General features: G+C 45.9%; 1 protein-coding gene across 1 annotated transcript; it reads right to left on the bottom strand.

Annotated features, from left to right (window-relative positions):
- Nucleotides 1-1738: 1738 nt before the first annotated feature.
- On the bottom strand, nucleotides 1739-21821 carry LOC148509058 (uncharacterized). The gene is made up of 5 exons (XM_088443635.1): nucleotides 21697-21821; nucleotides 17499-17678; nucleotides 10241-10369; nucleotides 8529-8657; nucleotides 1739-1993 (listed from the first exon to the last, which is right to left on the bottom strand). The coding sequence occupies exons 2-5, from the start codon at nucleotides 17665-17667 to the stop codon at nucleotides 1866-1868; spliced, it is 555 nt and encodes a 184-aa protein (XP_088299761.1). The 5' UTR covers nucleotides 17668-17678; nucleotides 21697-21821; the 3' UTR covers nucleotides 1739-1865.
- Between the last annotated feature and the right edge of the window lie 280 nt (nucleotides 21822-22101).

Below are 22101 nucleotides of genomic sequence, written 5' to 3'. Positions count from 1 at the left end.
GTTCTATCAGATTTCTGGCCAGTCTACTCTCCTCATCTTCAAACAAGCCCTCAAGACTCACTATTTTATACATGACTATCAGCTATCATAATCTTCTACTCAGTACCAGTGACCATCCTCCTACACTCTCAGAGAATCCCCACAGCAGGCGGAATCCCGGTGCCAGAATCCCAACCAACAGCATCCCGATGGTAAGTATAAGGGTTAGGGGGAGGGAGATAGGCTTAGGCACCAGGGGGAGGGTTAGGCTGGGGGGGGATTAGGTTTAGGCTGTGGGAGGGGGATGGTGTGGGTTTTAGGCTGGGGGGATAGGTTTAGACTGTGGGAGGGGGAGAGTTAGGGTTTTAGGCTGGGGGTTAGGTTTAGGCTGTGGGAGGGGGAGAGTTAGGGTTTTAGGCTGGGGGTTAGGTTTAGGATATGGGAGGGGGAGGGTTAGGGTTTTAGGCTGGGGGGTTAGGTTTAGGCTATGGGAGGGTTAGGGTTTTAGGCTGGGGGGTTAGGTTTAGGATATGGGAGGGGGAGGGTTAGGGTTTTAGGCTGGGGGGTTATGTTTAGGATATGGGAGGGGGAGGGTTAGGGTTTTAGGCTGGGGGGTTAGGTTTAGGATATGGGAGGGGGAGGGTTAGGGTTTTAGGCTAGGGGGGGTAGGTTTAGGCTGTGGGAGGGTTAGGGTTTTAGGCTGGGGTTTAGGTTTAGGATATGGGAGGGGGAGGGTTATGGTTTTAGGCTAGGGGGTAGGTTTAGGCTGTGGGAAGGGGGAGGGTTAGGGTTTTACGTTGGGGGGTTAAGTTTACGCTGCGGGAGGGGGAGGGTTAGGGTTTTAGGCTGGGGGCAGGGCCGGCGCTAGGCTGTGCTGCGCCCAGCGCCGTTCTGTGTTTCTGCCCCTTCCCTCCTCCGCTCCCTCCCCCTGAGCTTAAGTATCAACTATAGCGCTGAGTGGGAGGTGGACGTTTCCTGCGCCCTCCGGAAACAGTAGCGCTTCGGGCGACGGACCGGCTTGCCTGTGCCTAGAGCCGCTACTGTCTGGGGGGTTAGGTTTAGGCTGCGGGATGGGGAGGGTTAGGCTGCAGGTGGGAAGGGTTAGGCTGTGGGAAAAGAAGGTTAGGCTACTTACCTTGCCGGTATTCTGACTGCCGGCATCCTGTACCCAACCCAATAGCCACAGCTGAAGTTGTATGTTCTTATCTAAGCTACTGTATTTCAGCACTGACAGACACCCAGCACAATGCAATGCTTCGCAGAGGCTCATCCTAGGCTCCTCTGTCATCATTAGATGGGATCTATCTCAGGTCAGAAAGCTGAGACTGCTATCATCTCAGATCACCGCTGGCCCTGTCTCTGGGGCTGATTCGGAGATGGACCTTATTGTGTGTGAAGATGCAGTATTGGATCGTCTGCCTGACCATCTGGCAGCCCAGTAACCCTCAGCCCACAAACGCCAGCAGCCTGTCAACCATACAGCGGATTTTGGGCACTGCGACCGGCGTCGCACGCACAGATCTGTTAATAGCGGAAATATCTCTGAATTAGGCCCTCTGTGTATTAATCAGCCAATTCACCCAGTGCGTTTTTTTGCAAAGCAAGCCTACAAATCTGTCAGTCACTCTGTGTCTTTCCTGCTAGATAGAGATCTGTCAGAAGATAGCAGCCTGCTGCAGAGGAGAGGAAGAGAGCATGGAGGACCTATTACATTAAGTATAGACATTTCAGTTATTCCATGTTTATTATTTCAGCCAGTAATACATAACCTTTGACAAACATTAATGTTGAAAAATAATAGGACTTCCATTTTAAGAAACAGACAATGGAAAAAGGAGACACAGTGATCAGTGGAAATGCCAGCGTAATTTCCACATGCAGCAGCGCTAGGTACCCACAGCCGCAGGCACAGCACCTGATAGTACGGATATTGCTACTGTCCTCTCAATGTTTGTTTTCTGTGTCGGGAGACTGCTCTGAGGATCCAAACGACAGATGTAAAAACACAGGGCACCTGGAAGATGAGACAGGAGATATCTCTTAATGGGTTCATGTGTCACTGCTGAATATCCCTGAGGTCTCCCTCACACAAGCTACACCGCGGCATTTTTATGATTTTCACAATATCATTATCCCTTTCCCACTGTGCTGATTCGCAGGCTCTGAAAGGGGTGGGCCATTCTGGGGGCGTGCCTGGCAGAGAATGGTCATGGTTGGATGGCTTTCGGTAGGTTACCCATCGAAGGTCACCATCGATGGTACCATTGGTGGATGACATTGATGGCTGTGAACCATCGATAGTTTCATCCACCGATGGTCATCCCTGTTTTATTAATGGCCGGGCAGCGGGCCAATCAGGGCGTGGCTATACTATATATTACTCCCCACCCCCACTATGATCCCAGAGTGGACAACCATTGGTGTATCTATAGGAGGCCCCTGGGTCCAGGAGGGCACACCTCACACACCCTCCGCCGATATAATTATACTCACCTCTCCTGAGTCCCACGTCGGTGCTGCTACAGCAGAAATCACCAGGAGAATGGTGCAGGGGGCCACCATAGAGCCTGCACACGGGACCCCTCCTCTCTTAAACCGCCCATGGGGACGACTAAAAAGTTATGGCCTTGGTTTTAAATCACTTTGGGCCTGATTCAGAGCCGGTCGCTATTTGCGCTCGCTCGTCCAGAAAATAAGGGTGGCTATTCAAATGAACCGTTCGCTGTTTGCGGTCTGCTCACGCCTCTAGGTCTGAACGAGCGAACAAAACTTGCGGTCGTTTTCTGGGAAACTACGCCCCCTGTCCGCTCGCATCCTACGTCATGTCCGCTATTTATTAGATTAATCGAACAGGGTATGAGCTGCTCGCTATTCTTGTGGTTGGTTTTTGCTACCACAATTTTGCAAGCAGTTCTGGCTATAAAATAACCCAGTGACGTGGTCAATGACGCTGCTGTTTTAAATATGCACACCCATAAAACGCCCGTTTTGACCTTTAAGCACGCCTGCGATCGGATCTCCACTCCCCGTTTTCAAGCACCTTCCCCTGTTACCACCCACATACGCCTCATCCTGTCACTCAAATTAGCAGGCATTCGCTATTTTGCGAGCACATGAATTTCGGCCGCACTGACTGGTTCGCGCATGCATATAACAATCCGTACGCATGCGCAGTTGGGCAAACATCGCTCGGAGCGAACGAGCTGCCACTTACGAGTGGCTCTGAATCAGGCCCTTTGTTTCTGTCACTTGAACAAGAAATTTTCTTAATATATTTATTCTTATTTACTATAATTTCGCTAAAACAAAATAAAATCATATATCAACATATTGTCCTTATACTTTGTGTCACCATTGGGAATACTATTCCCATTTTAATTATTTGGAAGCAATAAAGGATATTTTAACTGGATCAACCTATACGGAACGGCGTACCTCTTTATTTTGTATACCTTTTTTTTCTCTTCCAGGTTTTTTTGTGCTCTGCTATCTGACACCTAGGTACATAGGCCCTCATTCAGACCCGCTCGCAAGCTCTGAGCTCCGGAGCTCACTACAAAAGGGGCGGCTGTCGATGGTGATCGAAAGCTCGCCCAGTTTTGTAGGCATGGCGGGGAGGGGGGGGGTCACAAACGGAGGTGTTCCTTAAGGAACACTTGCCGTTTTGTGGGCGGCCGCACTGACATCAGCAGTGATGTCAGTAGGGAGCTTCCTGCTGGATTAGAGCAGGAAGCTCCGTGGGGCTTGCGGTTGCCGAGACCCAACCTTAGGGTCTCGTCACAAGCCCTGATGGTCTTGACCATCGCGACCATCAACCTGGTCGGTCGCTAAAGCTGTGGGTGGTAACCCACAGCTTCGCTAGCAGTCAGGAGGCCGCACTTTAAAAGAGAAGCGGCCGCCCACATTCAGAACGAGCGCTTGCATTATGCGAGCGCCTCTGAATGAGGGCCATAGAGTGCACCACCGTTATCTTCTCCCACATGACGAATAGAAGGGAGACTATATTGGGGGAGATCCATACTCAAGCACAAAATATAGATGTTCTTCGCAGCGACTGACCTGGGCTCAGCTGTAGCACTCCCACCCCTAACTGTGACATTACGGTAAGGGATGGGCAGCCGGTAGGAGATGGTGTAGAGCCGCCGGTAGGAGACAGTCTGGATGGATCTACACACTGCGGGGTGCATGCCAGGAGAGTCCTTTGGATGCTCCGGGCAGCACTAAAGCAGTTTTCGATGACACAAGCAGCCTCTATAAAGGATCAAATTTACCAAGCTCCAGAATAGAAAACCATTCTGGATTGGCCCTGGTAGCTTCAGATAGTTACCCCGTAGTAGAATATGTGCTACTATAATGCCATCGGCCTTTACTGACGCATGCAAACGACATTGGCCGTGCTGGCGCAGTACGCTCACCGAGTCCAACTCCATACCCAAATCCGTAGCTTTATCACTGTTTCAACCACTTCACCAGTATGGTTTCTTATCGGAGTCTGTGATCCATGCAGAGAAGATTGCTAAATTCAAGCAAATATAATATATATTTATTTTCGTTTCGCAAATTTAGTTGTTAACTTCTTATCACAATCACATAAAAAATGCGGATTGTGATAAATAGGCCTCTTCCTGAAAACTCTCTCAGGGTTCTGTATTGTGTCTCTGCTTGTGTAAATATTAGGATTGTGTCATTCTTATAAGGCCTGTGTGTACTGTTTACTTTGTGGGAGCTGTTGGCGCCTTAAATATTTTTATGACGGTTGGTATTACTATAACAGCAAAAGGAGAATGACCCGGTAGGTGAGAAACCGGCTACTAACCTTTAAGCAGGCTTGAGTCAGGTCAGCTAACACCTTGGCTTCCATGTACTTAGGTTATAAGCAACATTAAAATATGCTTATGTATTTACTGCGGGACAAAAGGAAAGCTAAATATAATGTGCAAATATCCTTATTATCATCTTCCAATCAGATTGCAGAGAGATGGTAATATATATATATATATATATACGGAGATCGTAGCAACATGATCTACATATAACAGAGGGTCTGATTTAGAGGCGGGACCAATCCCGACATTTGCGCCATTGAGCGATTATTGGCTACTGCACATGCGCTAAAAAAATCCTAAAGCGCATGCGTACCACCGAGTGTACGCGGAGACTGCTGCTGCATATGAGCTGGCGGTGGAAAGTCACGGGCGTTTAAATCCAAGTCGGCAGATGACCTCGCAAACATCAGTATAAACCATCATTAGTGATGGGAGACACTGTGGTATTGATTTTATAAAAAGTTCCATCGATTGGCTGATCAGGTGTACAAATATGGGATCAGCCTCAAGAAGACAATCGCCTACACACAACGCATGGACCGATAATCAGCCCATCAGTTCACTGGAGCTACAGCAGTGACAGCAATGAGGCACAAGGCACAAAGAGCCTGATTCAGCAAGGAATGCCGTTGCTAATAATAGTTGGCCAATTGTTGTGTTTTGCGCTAGCGTATGCATCGCAGTGTGTGTGCGTATGGGGCTGACCGGCTGGGCAGATGTGCCTGCACTGTGCACTGCTGCTGAACTAAGGACCTGATTCAGACCCGGTCGCTAGATGCGTACGCTCGCACTGAGCGAAAGCACATTTTCCAAATTGATGTCATGGGATGCGATTGCTCGCCGAGGCATAAACACACCCACTTTGGCTGTGCGAGCGATCGCTCTGTGTATGCAGACACCCCTTAGCGTATGTAGAGACGCCCACCAGCGCACGTCGTCTCCAGGAAGTGTACGACAACATTGGTACATCGAGGACCATCGGATGCGAACGCGGTGCTTGTGGTAGCCTCTACCCTACCGCAAGCTCTGCGAGCATTTCATTGTAAAAAAAAAGCCAAGCGACGTGTACTATGACGCTGTCTGTTAATTATGCATGCCTCCGAAACGGCGTTGAAACACTCATGCGCGTCTGCGTTCACATCGCCAACCCCCCGTTATTAGTGTCCTGCCCCTGTTACCACCCACAAACGGCCTCTCCTGTCACTCATTACACTGGGCTGTCTTTGCTGGGCGAGCGAGCGGTATGCAATCGCAGTGAGTATTTGGCGCACACGCAGAACAAAGCGTGCGCATGTGCGTACACAGAACATCGGGCCGCTTGCGAGCACACGCATATAGCGAACGGGTCTGAATCAGGCCCTAAGTGCAGGGGGAGGACCAGGCCCCGGAGGCAACCCGTTCCCCATAGCATCCGCACCCCCTGCACCTACTGTAGTTACGCCAGTGTCCGCAGCGCTGTGCAGAGAGTATTTCAGTCATTCGCAACAGTTCCAGCCCCAGTGGAGCTTTAGGGTTAGACTTACCTTATCAACACAATCTTCCACATTCTTACCATGCCGACATTTTACCAATGTTGACATGCAGAATGTCGATATGCTTACTGTCGACATAATGACTATGTACACATTCTCATTTAGACATTATGGATGTCCACCTAATATACCGAATCCTGATAGACACACAGACATTGGACCGTACATACTTTATGTAGCCGGACTCGCAAAATGATATCTCAGGCTCTCTCTGGGCCCCATTTATTAGCGATCCGAAATACCAGCGGCATATCTTTGTTTAGTATCGCAGTGATACAAATGAATATGCCACTGGTATTCATCATTACTTACCCCTCCGGCGAGGACCAACGGCGTCCTTCTCATCCTCCGCTCGCCTATCACTGCCAACGACGAGCTTTGATGTCATGCACATGTACGTGTTTACCCTGGTGGAGACCCGACAGTGCCTGGAAGGCTTCTCTGAAGCTGGATAGGCTGCTGTCGGGTCCTCGTCGCCAGGATGGCGAGAGCGATGCAGTGACAAACAGCGCTTAAATTAGATTACCGCTGTTTGTTAAACATTAAAAGGATGACATAACTCGTTTACCAGGTGCTAAAGGGGACATGTATCGTTGTTAAATGGGGCCCTCTGTTAGCTAATTCTGTATACATTTTCTTTACTGGATAGAGAGATGGCTGAGAGGATCCAGAGCCAGTTTTACCTATACGCTGGTTACGCGGCAGAGTAGGGCGCCAAATAGAGGAGGGCACCCTGGCTTATCCGAGCAAGCGACATACAAATTAGAAAATACCCAGCGGCCTCGGGCAGACTGTGTCGCTGTGACACAGCCGCCTGTGCAGTGCTCATTAGGGCACCGTCACCACCAGACCAGTCCCCCGCCACCAGGCCTCTGCTGCCGCTGTTTAGGAAAGGAGACGGCAGGTAACTGTGAGGGGCGGCGATAAAGGCTGCTGTGATGGACGAGACTATGATGAGGAGGATGAGGGGGCTGATGGATGAGGCTGTGATTAGGCGGAGGAGAGGGGTTGTGGTGAAGGGGGCTCTGATGAGGGGTGCTGGGCTCTGATGAGGGGTGCTGGGCTGTGATGAGGGGTGCTGGGCTGTGATGAGGAGTGCTGGGCTCTGATGAGGGGTGCTGGGCTCTGATGAGGGGTGCTGGGCTCTGATGAGAGGTGCTGGGCTGTGATGAGGGGTGCTGGGCTCTGATGAGGGGTGCTGGGGTATGATGAGGGGTGCTGGGCTGTGATGAGGGGTGCTGGGCTCTGATGAGGGGTGCTGGGGTGTGATGAGGGGTGCTGGGCTCTGATGAGGGGTGCTGGGCTGTGATGAGGGGTGCTGGGCTCTGATGAGGGGTGCTGGGCTCTGATGAGGGGTGCTGGGCTCTGATGAGGGATGCTCGGCTGTGATGAGGGGTGCTGGGCTCTGATGAGGGGTGCTTGGGTGTGATGAGGGGTGCTGGGCTCTGATGAGGGGTGCTTGGGTGTGATGAGGGGTGCTGGGCTCTGATGAGGGGTGCTGGGGTGTGATGAGGGGTGCTGGGCTCTGAGGAGGGGTGCTGGGCTGTGATGAGGGGTGCTGGGCTCTGATGAGGGGTGCTGGGCTGTGATGAGGGGTGCTGGGCTGTGATGAGGGGTGCTGGGCTCTGATGAGGGGTGCTGTGATGAGAGGTGCTGGGCTGTGAGGGGCCCAATGAGGGAGGGAATGAGTGAGATGAGATGAAGGTCCACTAAGGGGTGACAAAATCTATATCCGCTTACCTAAAACAAATTGGCTAGGGCCGGCCCTGAGAGGACATATTTATTAAAGCTATTTTGCATGAAATCCCCGGAAACAGAGGTTTTTAGGGGATCCCCACAAGATCTGAGCATCCCCAGGATGTACCAAGGCGAGATTGCAACAGACATCTCCAAAAGGTGAGAGAAGCTATAGAAATAACGGACCTGCTATCTATGGGTATAGGTGGCAACGGGGGCTGCAGGAATGTGAGAACCGTAAAGTCAGAGACATCTGTGATTTATCTGCACCTATATATATACAGAGGTATGAAAAATGCTGCTCTCTCCACCTAGAACGCCAGAGAAAAGCTTTTCTGTACTGATATAAAAACACCAATAAGTCTCAATTGGCAAAATACTGCGCCGAGTTTATGTTGTGGGGTCTCCTAAGGGGTGACTGAATAAATTGCAGGTCACTTTGAGGCCGTCATACCAGAGACAACAGCAAGAAGCACCGAAAGCCACCCAAGAGCGAAGGACCAGGAGTAGTGATAACTGACGTTGGGAAAGGTGTAGGAGAACACGACAGAGGAGTGACACATTGCGGCAAAGCCCAGGATTGCTGTAGGAGAAAGAGAACTCATTTAGTACAATGAAAGACAACATTGTATGGTATATCTAACATGCATGCATCCTGGATCCAGGACATGTACTAACATGGGAACTAAATCTAAACAACACATTGTCCTATATAAAAGACCTACTAATAATAACAATCTCAAACATGCAACGTGCCGATAATTTAAGTTCCCCTATCCAGAGCCGTCTGTAGTTCTATCAGACAGAACGTCACCAAATGTAGTAAGTACACTAATCTCAGCACAGGGAGAAGGATTCTGTGAAAAAAAAAATTTGTTCCAAAATCTGACGATAGTGGAAAACATGGCACGGTGCAAGGTAAAATGCGTGAAAAGGTGCCCACAAAAAAATTAAATCTAAAATTACAGTTCCTTTTTTCTTTCTACTTTGTAAAAACTGAAAAAAGCAACTAAAACTGACCCGAAATTTTAATTTTAAAATAAATAAAGAGAAAATGTTCATAAACCTAAAGTTTCGCTTTTTCCCGTCATTAGATAAGATATAAAGGCATCGTTTCCAGCTGTAACTGGGATATTTGGGAGGCATTAGGTGTTTGTCTTACATGCTGATAGATGAGTGACAGGAGGCATTTAATATGCCTAGCGGGCATTTAAACACAAAGGATGACTCAACTAACAGCGGGAAAATCAGCCAATAATAAGTCATTTATAGATGGCTGCACGCCCAGCACAGTAAAAGTTTTTAATTCTAAAGGGAGCTCCGACAGATTGCCTCAATCCAGACGTGGCTGGCATCGCATTAGCTAGCTATGTGGGCGCTTTGGTTTGTTGAGCCACCCCGATATTTGGAAACCTGACCTTGGGTACCAAATTTAACAGGGAAAGTTAGAGGCTACTACACCTGTTTTACCTTATTTGGGACCTAAAAAACTAGATAGTAGGACCCCAGCAAATGTCCGGTCGTACTGGGTGTTTTAAAATAAGGAAATTAGTTAAAGCCTTTTATCTGCGCCTCAGCAATTTTCAACACAACCTGGTTTAATGGGGTAGCCGTTGACGGTGCATTTGGAAACTGAGGCCCTCATTCAGAGTCGCTCGCAAAAAGCGAGCGCTCACTCTGAATGAGGGCGGCCGCTTTTGTTTTGAAAAGAGGCCTACTGGCCGCTTGCTAAGCTGTGGGTTACCACCCACAGCTTAAGCGAGTGACCAGGTGATGGTCGCGATGGTTGAGACCATCGGTGCTTGCGACGAGACCCTTGCGGTAGGGTCTAGTCTACCGCAAGCCCCAGGTAGCTTCCTGCTCTAACAGAGCAGGAAGCTCCCTACTGACATCACTGGTGATGTCAGTAGGGCCGCCTTCAGGAACGTCTCCGTTTGCCTGTCCACCCCCCCCTCCCCGCCTACAAAACGGGGAGAGCTGTCGATCAACATCAACAGCCGCTCTGTTTTGTAGCGAGCCCAGGAGCGAGTGAATTTGCCACTCGCTCCGGGGCTTGCATGAGAGCGCTGCGTGTGTGCAGGCCCTCACCATCGACCCGCTTGCGAGCACACAGCGCTTGCGAGCGGGTCTGAATGAGGGCTTGAATGATATGCAAGAATTGCTCACCCATTAAGAATGACAGTGCTGCTTGGCAGGATAAGCATCCATAATTCATCCGAAGATCAACAATAGCACAAGGAAGTAAGACTACGATCCCAATGAAAAACATTGCAATTAGAAGATTGATGATGTCACCTTAAAATAGAAGAAATAAGGAGATGGCAATTGTACTGTATATGCTAGCTATAAACGACTACATTTATAACGTTAATATGATACTTCCCAACATTAGGAATGGCTATCGGCCAATGGCCAATGGTTTTGTCATCGATGGCAGAGAGCTAAAGGTTCTCCGCCATCGATGGACGAGTGGGACGCGATGGTTGTTGTTTTTTGTCGAGACCCGCCCCCTGGTGACCATTAAGCTCTGCCCCAGTTTTTGTTTGGCCTGCGTCCAGTTGTGCCCCCAGCATCGGTGGCCATCAAGGGGTGCAAACCGTCGATGGTTCACCATAGACGTTTTTTTGTGCCATTGATGGTAATCACAACTGGAACCATCGATGGTGACCATAGATGGACAACCCTCCGAAGACCATCCTTACCCAACATTTAGACATGTGACCGTGGGACATAATAAGCTCCACTTACAAACTCCGCCCTCATCTGCCCACTTTTTTTTACTGGTGATAAAGGAGGGACATACTGGTAAATCTCTTTTTATATGTACCTAATATCCCCACATGTCAACTGAGTGTTAACCTCCGACTAAACCCCCAACAACTCCAAAATCTAGACAGTTGCTTTGATTGCCTTGTGGGTAACCAGTCCCAATATGAAAATTGTAGTATTAGCGCCTGATACAGAGATGGATACACAGGGTTGGACTGGCCCACAGGGGTACAGGGGAAACCCCCGGTGGGCCCCACTGCCTGAGGGCCCACCCCCTCCTCTAGGGATCAGGTTCCAGATTGTGCACTTAATTATAAATCATACATATGTTACATTATACTGCACAGGACTATGCTGTATTTTCTACAATGCATACCTGTTATTAATCTGGTACATTATATTGCATGCACTAGCAGTATTTAAAAAAAAATAAAAAAAATAATTTTATATATATATATATATATATATATATATATACCAATCCAAAACTGCCGGCACTCAAGCACAGATAGCTGCAATGTATTCAGCTGATCCTGGTGCCATATCATATAACATCATATGCTCGTCCAAAAAGAGATCGGCACTCACAGGATATCTTCATCAGCGTTTAATGTCACCACATAAACAGGACGGTCTACGTCACGTTTCAGGGCCTCAGCCCCTTCGTCAGGACCTCCGTACACCAAAAAGACATACAAACACAGACAACACTTACCCCTCCTAAATACCCCCCGCTGGTGCAACCGCTACCACCGTCCTCATCCGGCCCCCAAACGACCCGGCAACTCCAGCCGCTCTGCTTCCGGGATCCGCATGCTTCTGTTTCTTAGCAACCTACAAGCTTCCGTCTCACACAGATCTAGCGGCAAGACACACCCCTTCTATCGGCTAGCACGGATGGGTCAGGGGACCCGATTACTACCAACTACACAGGATCAAAATACACAGCATTAAATAACTACAATATACGTAAAAGCAACACCCTATACACAGACAAAAAATACAAAAATACAAAATACATAAAAAAGAGAGTACATCATCAGACATAATATTACCGAAATTAAATTCACTGTATCAGACTATTCCAATTGATTTTTTCATTCAAGCCTTTTGGCCACACAGTATCAAGTCGGAAAATCCAACGTGCTTCTAATACAAGCAATTTTTTAATTCTATCTCCCCCCCTACACGATTCTGGGACATGGTCAATAATCTGATATTTAAGAGCAGCAAGAGGATGATTGCAATTCCTAAAATGTTTCGCCACAGGTTGGTCGATGTCTCTACCCCTATTAGCTAAATTAATTGCAGACCTGTGTAATGCCATCCTATCACGAAACTTCCGTGATGTTTGGCCCACATAAAACAAGCTACATGGGCACCAGATCATATACACCACAAAGGCTGATAAACAAGTCAAAACATGGCGAATCTTAAAGATTTTTTCACAATGAGGATGCTTAAAACTACGAGACGACACCAAAAATTTACATGTGGTGCAGTTGTGACATGAATAACACCCCGGAGGTTTTACATAAATATTAGGGGGAATAGATGTTCCTCTACCGGTAATATCTGTGACCATCAGCCGATCCTTTAGATTACGGCCCCTACGAAAAGCCGCTACAGGTCTCAATTTCTTAAATACTGGTAGCTCAGGGTCAGAAGAAACTATTGGCCAAAGAGCCTTCGTGGCATGTCTAATTACCGGGCTTGCCACTGTGAAATCACTAGACCATGGTAATATCATATCTCCACCCTTGTCTCTAGGGGACAATAACTCCTCTCTGGACATACATAAAACCTTCTGTTTTTGTTGTTGCAGTGTATTATAATCATAACCTCTGTTAATGTATTTGGCTATCAAATCATCCAATTTACCTGAAACACCAGTTCTGTCACTCATAATTCTCGACACCCTCATCATTTGTGACAAAGGCAAACCTTTTTTAAGGGCAGGGGGATGGTGACTACTAGCCATCAAAAAGTGTTACGATCCACATCTTTGCAAAAAACATCTGTATTAATCCTACCATTACTGATCAACAATCGTACATCCAAAAAGGATGCTGTATCAGCACTAAAGACATAGGTAAATTTTATCGGGGAATCTGAACCATTAATGTCATTAAGCAATGCCACAAATCGCTCAGCACCACCTGTCCACAAAACAAATATATCGTCTATATACCTAGTGTAAATAGGCATATAGCACTTCACCTCAGGTTTAAGTAGAAACATTTTATTTTCCTGACTAAACATGAAAATGTTTGCGTAAGATGGGGCCACAGAGGACCCCATAGCGCATCCGCGCAACTGCAGATAGTAATCACCATCGTATAAAAAATAATTTTTAAACAAAGTGAATTCAAGTAAGGACATAAACAGGTCAATATCCATCACACTAGGGTCCAGGTATTGAGACACAAAATTTCTCATGGCATCTAAACCCTCTCCATGAGGAATGGAGGTGTATAAACTACAGATGTCCAAACAACAGAGTAAAGAACCCTCTGGAACCTCTTTAATCCCATCAAGTAATTTAAAAAAACTGGTGGTATCCTTCAAAAATGAAGCTTGTAACAATAATAACGGCTGGAGCAAAAAATCTAAACATTGCGCCACAGGCTGCAGTAGAGAGTCTCTGGCCGAGATGATCGGCCTCCCTGGGGGTTTTTTATTGTCCTTATGTAGCTTAGGCAACGTGTATAGTATTGGAACTTTAGGATGTTCATTATATATAGATTTCATCAGCTTAGGGGGTAGTTTATTCTCAGACACTGCCCGGTCTAATAGCGTCTTAAGTTCCTGTTGGTACTGCTTAGTTGGATCACACCGGAGTTTTTTATAAACCTCAACTTCTGAGAGTTGTGTCACAATCTCGTTTCTGTAGTCTTGAATATCCTGCACTACAATTGCTCCCCCCTTGTCGGCAGGTCTAATGATGATATCCTGATACGATCCAAGATCTTTTAATGCCATAGTTTCTGCTTTGGACAGATTTTTCTTAACTTTCCCAGGTGCTGCTGTAAACCTAGTAACTGCATCATCTAACAACCTATTAAAAATTCTTAATGAGGAGTTGGTCGAAGTAGGATCGAATACAGACCTTGATGCTTTCTTCAAAAAACTATCTAACACTGAGGACTCTGGAGCAGGTGTTTTATATTGAAAATGCTCCTTAAGCCTTAATTGGCGAGAAAATTTGTGTTGGTCTCTTCTCCAATTAAAGTTGTCATGAAAGTTAGTCGGTACAAACGACAATCCCTTATTCAGGACCTGTACCTCAGTGTCTGTTAGCACTCTTTTAGACAGATTAAATATTAACGTCTCCTTTTGGGAGGATTCTTGGGTGGAATACTTTTGCCCCCTCTTGTTCTGTCGCCCCCTGCGGGTGGCAGTTCTTCTAAACTCATATTGGTTATAACTGGGGTTTGACCTAAAGGGGCACCACTTAGTGCAGAAGCATCATCCGACTCTGACAGCAAAAATTCACTGTCACTATTACTAGTGACATTATAATTACGTGCATGCTCCTCAACGTTTCTAGGCTGCCAGGGACGCCTTTTACGTACAACATTGCGATACACATTTGTCGCATTACCACCAGCTAACCACTTGTATACACGTTTCTCATCGTAGTCTTGATCCACAGTGTATTTTTTATTCTTCTTAAATCTAATCAAGTCATTCTTATATTTATCACACTGTTGTTGTAGCTTTGTCCACATATGCTGATTAGATACATCATCAAAAACCAATTTATGTTCTTTTTCCAGATTACTGATTTTATTTCTTGTGGCCAATAATTCATGACCCGCTTCCTCCACCACCAATACCATCAAATCGAGGGCACACTTATTCAGTATGCCAATCCATTTTCTGACAAAATCAGGGTTCTGACGTCCAATGGTAGGGACGTTTTTTACCCTAAATCCACGAGGTATTTTTCTCTCACGCACATACTCAGACAATGATACTCCGTGCAGTAAATAATCTGTTTCTCTTCTCAGTAACTTAAACAACTGATGGTAAATATCCTCCAGCTTTAGGCCAATTAAGGCTTAAGGAGCATTTTCAATATAAAACACCTGCTCCAGAGTCCTCAGTGTTAGATAGTTTTTTAAAGAAAGCATCAAGGTCTGTATTCGATCCTACTTCGACCAACTCCTCATTAAGAACTTTGGGGTCCTCTGTGGCCCCATCTTACGCAAACATTTTCATGTTTAGTCAGGAAAATAAAATGTTTCTACTTAAACCGGAGGTGAAGTTCTATATGCCTATTTACACTAGGTATATAGACGATATATTTGTTTTGTGGACAGGTGGTGCTGAGCGATTTGTGGCATTGCTTAATGACATTAATGGTTCAGATTCCCTGATAAAATTTACCTATGTCTTTAGTGCTGATACAGCATCCTTTTTGGATGTACAATTGTTGATCAGTAATGGTAGGATTAATACAGATGTTTTTTGTAAAGATGTGGATCGTAATACTTTTTTGATGGCTAGTAGTCACCATCCCCCTGCCCTTAAAAAAGGTTTGCCTTTGTCACAAATGATGAGGGTGTCGAGAATTATGAGTGACAGAACTGGTGTTTCAGGTAAATTGGATGATTTGATAGCCAAATACATTAACAGAGGTTATGATTATAATACACTGCAACAACAAAAACAGAAGGTTTTATGTATGTCCAGAGAGGAGTTATTGTCCCCTAGAGACAAGGGTGGAGATATGATATTACCATGGTCTAGTGATTTCACAGTGGCAAGCCCGGTAATTAGACATGCCACGAAGGCTCTTTGGCCAATAGTTTCTTCTGACCCTGAGCTACCAGTATTTAAGAAATTGAGACCTGTAGCGGCTTTTCGTAGGGGCCGTAATCTAAAGGATCGGCTGATGGTCACAGATATTACCGGTAGAGGAACATCTATTCCCCCTAATATTTATGTAAAACCTCCGGGGTGTTATTCTTGTCATAACTGCACCACATGTAAATTTTTGGTGTCATCTCGTAGTTTTAAGCATCATCATTGTGAAAAAATCTTTAAGATTCGCCATGTTTTGACTTGTTTATCAGCCTTTGTGGTGTATATGATCTGGTGCCCTTGTAGCTTGTTTTATGTGGGCCAAACATCATGGAAGTTTCGTGATAGGATGGCATTACACAGGTCTGCAATTAATTTAGCTAATAGGGGTAGAGACATCGACCAACCTGTGGCGAAACATTTTAGGAATTGCAATCATCCTCTTGCTGCTCTTAAATATCAGATTATTGACCATGTCCCAGAATCGTGTAGGGGGGGAGATAGAATAAAAAAATTGCTTGTATTAGAAGCACGTTGGATATTCCGACTTGATACTGTGTGGCCAAAAGGCTTGAATGAAAAAATCAATTGGAATAGTCTGATATAGTGAATTTAATTTCGGTAATATTATGTCTGATGATGTACTCTCTTTTTTATGTATTTTGTATTTTTGTATTTTTTGTCTGTGTATAGGGTGTTGCTTTTACGTATATTGTAGTTATTTAATGCTGTGTATTTTGATCCTATGTAGTTGGTAGTAATCGGGCCCCCTGACCCATCCGTGCTAGCCGATAGAAGGGGTGTGTCTTGCCGCTAGATCTGTGTGAGACGCAAGCTTGTAGGTTGCTAAGCAACAGAAGCATGCGGATCCCGGAAGCAGAGCGGCTGGAGTTGCCGGGTCGTTTGGGGGCCGGATGAGGACGGTGGTAGTGGTTGCACCAGCGGGGGGTATTTAGGAGGGGTAAGTGTTGTCTGTGTTTGTATGTCTTTTTGGTGTACGGAGGTCCTGACGAAGGGGCTGAGGCCCTGAAACGTGACGTAGACCGTCCTGTTTATGTGGTGACATTAAACGCTGATGAAGATATCCTGTGAGTGCCGATCTCTTTTTGGACGAGTATATATATAATATATATATATATATATATATATAATTTAAAGGGGCTCAGACCATGCACTCTCTAATGGTTTGCCAAGCCTGTGGAGGCTTGCCACACCCCTTCTGGAGGCTTGCCACACCCCTTCTGGAGGCTGGCCACACCCCTTGATATGGGCCCCTATCACTGCTTTCCCCCCGGTGGGCCCTTCATGCACCAGTCCGACACTGTGGATACAGCATCAATGTTGGGCGCAGGCGGACGTTGTTTTAAGTCTGTGCACGGGTCTGAGTCTCACTACGCTTGTGTCCCGATGGCTACCATTGGCCAGAGGATGCAGAATGGATCAGGACACAAATAGAGGCAATTTCGGGTGGCTAGCTAGGTGCGGGACATCGAGAGTGTGTCATGATCAGCGAATGCATATATTTCCGCAGTTGCACTGAACTCAGCGGCCATGTTCAGAAATGGACATTCTGCGCCTCCATAGGGCTGGTGCGACGTCTGACGTTGCGACTGCTGACGCGTTATTTTATGCATGGCGGCGGATTAGCGAAGCAGCCGGTGGATGTCTCAGTGGGACTACTTTTGCTACGGCATTATCAGAAAGTCACAGTCGCGCTGCAGTAAAAGACGCAGTTGGGGAGCCGTTAGCGTCCACCTCTCAATCAGGCCCACAGTATATTATATGGCAACTGATATTACCTGGCGTTTTAATAGATTTAGCGCATGAAGGTTGTGAGCGTCCTTACCTGTACTGGGTATGGATAAACAGTCCTTGGCATTATCACAATACCGAAATAATCCAAAGTGCCCGGAAGGGACGACTCCCCAGTAATCCGTGACCATGGCGGCTATAGCTAATATGTACGTACATTGCTGGAGGAAAAAGATGCCAACCCTCCACTTGCAGAACAGCATCGCAATTCAATCTGCAGAAAGAAACAATGGTAAAAAAACCCAAGGAGAAACACAAAAGGCTACCGAAGAGGCATGGAATGTCCCGCTATTGTAGAACTATAAGTCCCAGCATACCCTGTCATCCTTCAATTATTGGATTAATTATGTGGTGCGCTGTTCAAATTAGATATTTTTTTCTATATTATGCAACAATTTAACAGTATTGTACAGTACACACATCTCACAAGGATTAATGTTGTAAAGTACACAAATCTCACATGCATTAATATTGTACAGTACACACATCTCACATGCATTAATGTTGTACAGTACACAAATCTCACATGGATTAATGTTGTACAGTACATGAATCTCACATGCATTAACGTTGTACAGTACATGAATCTCACATGCATTAATGTTGTACAGTACACACATCTCACATGCATTAATGTTGTACAGTACACAAATCTCACATGGATTAATGTTGTACAGTACATGAATCTCACATGCATTAACGTTGTACAGTACATGAATCTCACATGCATTAATGTTGTACAGTACATGAATCTCACATGCATTAACGTTGTACAGTACACAAATCTCACATGGATTAATGTTGTATAGTACATGAATCTCACATGCATTAACGTTGTACAGTTCATGAATCTCACATGCATTAACGTTGTACAGTACATGAATCTCACATGCACTAATGTTGTACAGTACACAAATTTCACATGCATTAACGTTGTACAGTACACAAATCTCACATGCATTAATGTTGTACAGTACATGAATTTCACATGCATTAATGTTGTACAGTACATGAATCTCACATGCATTAACGTTGTACAGTACATGAATCTCACATGCATTAATGTTGTACAGTACATGAATCTCACATGCATTAACGTTGTACAGTTCATGAATCTCACATGCATTAACGTTGAACAGTACACAAATCTCACATGCATTAACGTTGTACAGTACACGTATCTCACATGCATTAACGTTGTACAGTACATGAATTTCACATGCATTAATGTTGTACAGTACATGAATCTCACATGCATTAACGTTGTACAGTACATGAATCTCACATGCTTTATGGCATCCATTCAGCCTAACTGATTGGTTTCAAATTCTTCAGCCCTCTGGATGTAAAATTATTAATTGGATGAAATGAGGCTACTTTTGTTATTAAATATTATTAAATAAAGTGTTGTCTCCCATTATTTTCAAGCAATATTTGGTGAGATATGTGGACCGAAGATGCTGCGGGCACACGGGGCCTGATTCAGACCCGTTCGCGAGCAGCCGCTCGCTCGTTCCTGGGTGATGTTCTGCAATTGCGCATGCATCGTTATGTGCACGCGCAACTGTCTTTGAAACAGATATTAGTTCGCTCATACGAACTGCGAGCAGGAAGTGACTTCCGATAGTTGATTGACAGAAAGGGCCATTTGTGGGAGGTGACAGGGGGGGGGGGTCTAAAAGTATCCTGAAGCTAGTATTATTTTCTACTATTGCAGAAATGTCGTTTTTAAACAATTACCTTTTAAGTGTGTTTGTTAACTTTTTTTATTTTTTTTGCTTGTATACAAAGAGGGCTACATCCTGCAGAGTCACGGTGCTTGTATATGCAGAGGGCTAAGGCCCAAGGAGTCACGGTGCTTGTATACACAGAGGGGTACAGCCTGCAGTGATGGGACTTGTATGAGCAAAGGGCTAAGGCCCAAGGAGTCACGGTGCTTGTATACACAGTGGTCTATGGCCTGCAGAGTGATGGGGCTTGTATGAGCAAAGGGCTAAGGTCCAAGGAGTCACAGTGCTTGTATCTACAGAGGGCTAAGACCCAAGGAGTCACAGTGCTTTATACCCATAGGGCTAAGGCCCAAGGAGTCACAGTGCTTGTATACACAGTGGGCTACGGCCTACAGAGTCACAGTACTTGTATAGATAGTGGGCTACAGGCAAAGGAGTCACAGTACCTACAGTATGTACACAGTGGGGTACAGCACCAAAAAATATTTTTTTTTTACTTTTTAAACTTTTAACTTTCTTGAAAGTTTTTTTTGTACATACAGCCACTTGTGAATCTGGACACAACCACTTTAATCAGCAGAGTATAGCGCAGCATACATCAGCGTCCAGTAACCCCCTTACACACTTTGCCAGCACAGCCACTTTCAGCAGAGCAGTGCGGAGCGTGGGAGTGAAATGGCGCAGAGTCCAGATCGCGGCGCCTTATGCAAAGGCGATCTCTCGCGAGAATCCGACTTCGGGATGATGAAGTTTGGCCTCGCAGTGGGATCCGAATCAGGTGGGAACACCTGAGCCGTGGCTCGGGTGGACTCGGATCCCTGCTGTTCGGAGCGGTTCGGATTCTGTGGATTCATCCCTAAGAAATATACTGTATATATACTGTACATATGCGCTCTGAACTTTGCATTTTCTTTTTTTCATTTAATTTTACATTTACTGTAATTACTTCTACTACTGCTGAATTTGCCCAATTCCACATTTCCTATGCTCATACAATTTGAATTGTGCCATTAAAAGCTACAGGACCTCATTCAGAGTTGGTCGTTGCGGCCAAACGGGAAAAGGGGCCGGATATGCAAATCATGCACTCGCAAGTTGCGTCCCTAAGATCGGATCGGTAGCTGGCCGACCAAGGGGAGGAAACGACCGGAAGACAAAAAAATACGCCCCCTTCTCGTACGCATTACACGTCATCTCCGGGCATATAAGGATTAATCGAGACCATCGGGAACCATCGGAGCTGGTCGTAGACCTTAAAGTTGACCATACCCTCTCTTAAGCACTACGATCAAGTCAGTGTAAAAACCTCCCCTGTCACATGTGCCATGACACTACTTTGTTAATTATGCACTCCCATAAAACGCCGTTCGCATAATTAGGCACGCCTGCGTTCGGATCTCCACTCCCCCGTTTTCAAGCACCTTCCCCTGTTACCACCCATAAACGCCTCATTCTGTCACTCAAACTACCGACCTGGCTGTGTTCAAGGAGAGAGAAATTTCTGATCGTAGCGGCTAGTTTGCGCAACATCGGTGGCGTATGACCGTGCGGCCGCAACGACCGACTCTGAATGAGGTCCACAGTTCTTAGTTTTCCTCCCTACCATGATTTCAGTGTTCTTCTATGACATTCCTAGTTAATCACCTCTTATCTATTATTACATATTTATTTCCAGTTATTTACATTGCGCACACATATTCCGCAGCGCTATTACAGGGAATAGTTGGCCGCACACATCAGTCTCTGCTCCAGTGGAGCTTACAATCTATGGGCCTGATTCAGAGCCGTTCGCTATTTGCGGTCGTTCGTTCAAAAACAAGGGGTGGCTATTCAAATGATCCGTTCGCAAATTGCAGTCTGTTCACACCTCTAAGTCTGAACGAGCGAGCAAAACATACGCTCGTTTATTTGTTAAAAACGCCCCCTGGCCGCTCGCACCATACGTCATGTCCGCTATTTATTAGATTAATCGAGTACATCGACCAGCGTATGAACTGCTCGCTATTCTTGTGGTTGGTTTTTGCTACCACAATCTTGCGAGCAGTTCTGGCTATAAAATAACCCAGTGACGTGGTCAATGACGCTGCTGTATTAATTATGCACACCCATAAAACGCCCGTTTTGACCTTTAAGCACGCCTGCGTTCGGATCTCCACTCCCCATTTTCAAGCACCTTCCCCTGTTACCACCCACATACGCCTCATTCTGTCACTCAAAATAGCAGGCATTCGCTATATTGTGAGCACATGAATTTCGGCCGCACTGACTGGTTCGCGCATGCGTATAACGATCCGTACGCATGCGCAGATGTGCGAACATCGCTCGGAACGAGCGTACTGCCGCTAGCGAGTGGCTCTGAATGAGGGCCAATGTTCCCTATCACATGCTCACACACCTACACACTAGGGTTACTTTTTGTTGGGAGCCAATTAATTAACCTCTTTTAGTTTTAAATAGCATTTAAGAGTCATGCTTGAGAAGGCAGCTCAGCCGCGCTCTTACCGTGATCTGTGATAGTTTGCAGCCACAGGGATCCTGGTGAGGCCAGACTACACTTTGGATGGACATGAAGCTACAGTATCTCCCAGTTACAGGATCTGTGCACCCTCTTAAGCAACAAAGATGAGTCTTTGTGGCTGGGGAAAGACGACTGAAGGAAGTTTGCAATTAATGGAGCTTTTGCAAACGATTTACCGTCCTCTTGTTCGCAATGTAAACTGTAAACGGTAAAACTTTAGGATAGGGTTGCACAAGGGGCTGCCTTCATCTTGACCTGTTGCATCAGGTTTTACCGAAAATAAATAGAACAAATTCCGAAACTTCTCAGTTGTTTTTTTTTTTAGCTTTGTTCTACATTTTATGAAAAACCAGTCACTTTTTATATTATAATCTCTCATTCCATAACTT

This window comes from Taudactylus pleione, unplaced genomic scaffold, assembly GCF_031769625.1.
Source record: "Taudactylus pleione unplaced genomic scaffold, aTauple2 ptg000332l, whole genome shotgun sequence".
NCBI lineage: Eukaryota > Metazoa > Chordata > Amphibia > Anura > Myobatrachidae > Taudactylus > Taudactylus pleione.
Note: the sequence above shows the minus strand (reverse complement) of the source record. Positions and strands in the feature narration are given on the sequence as shown.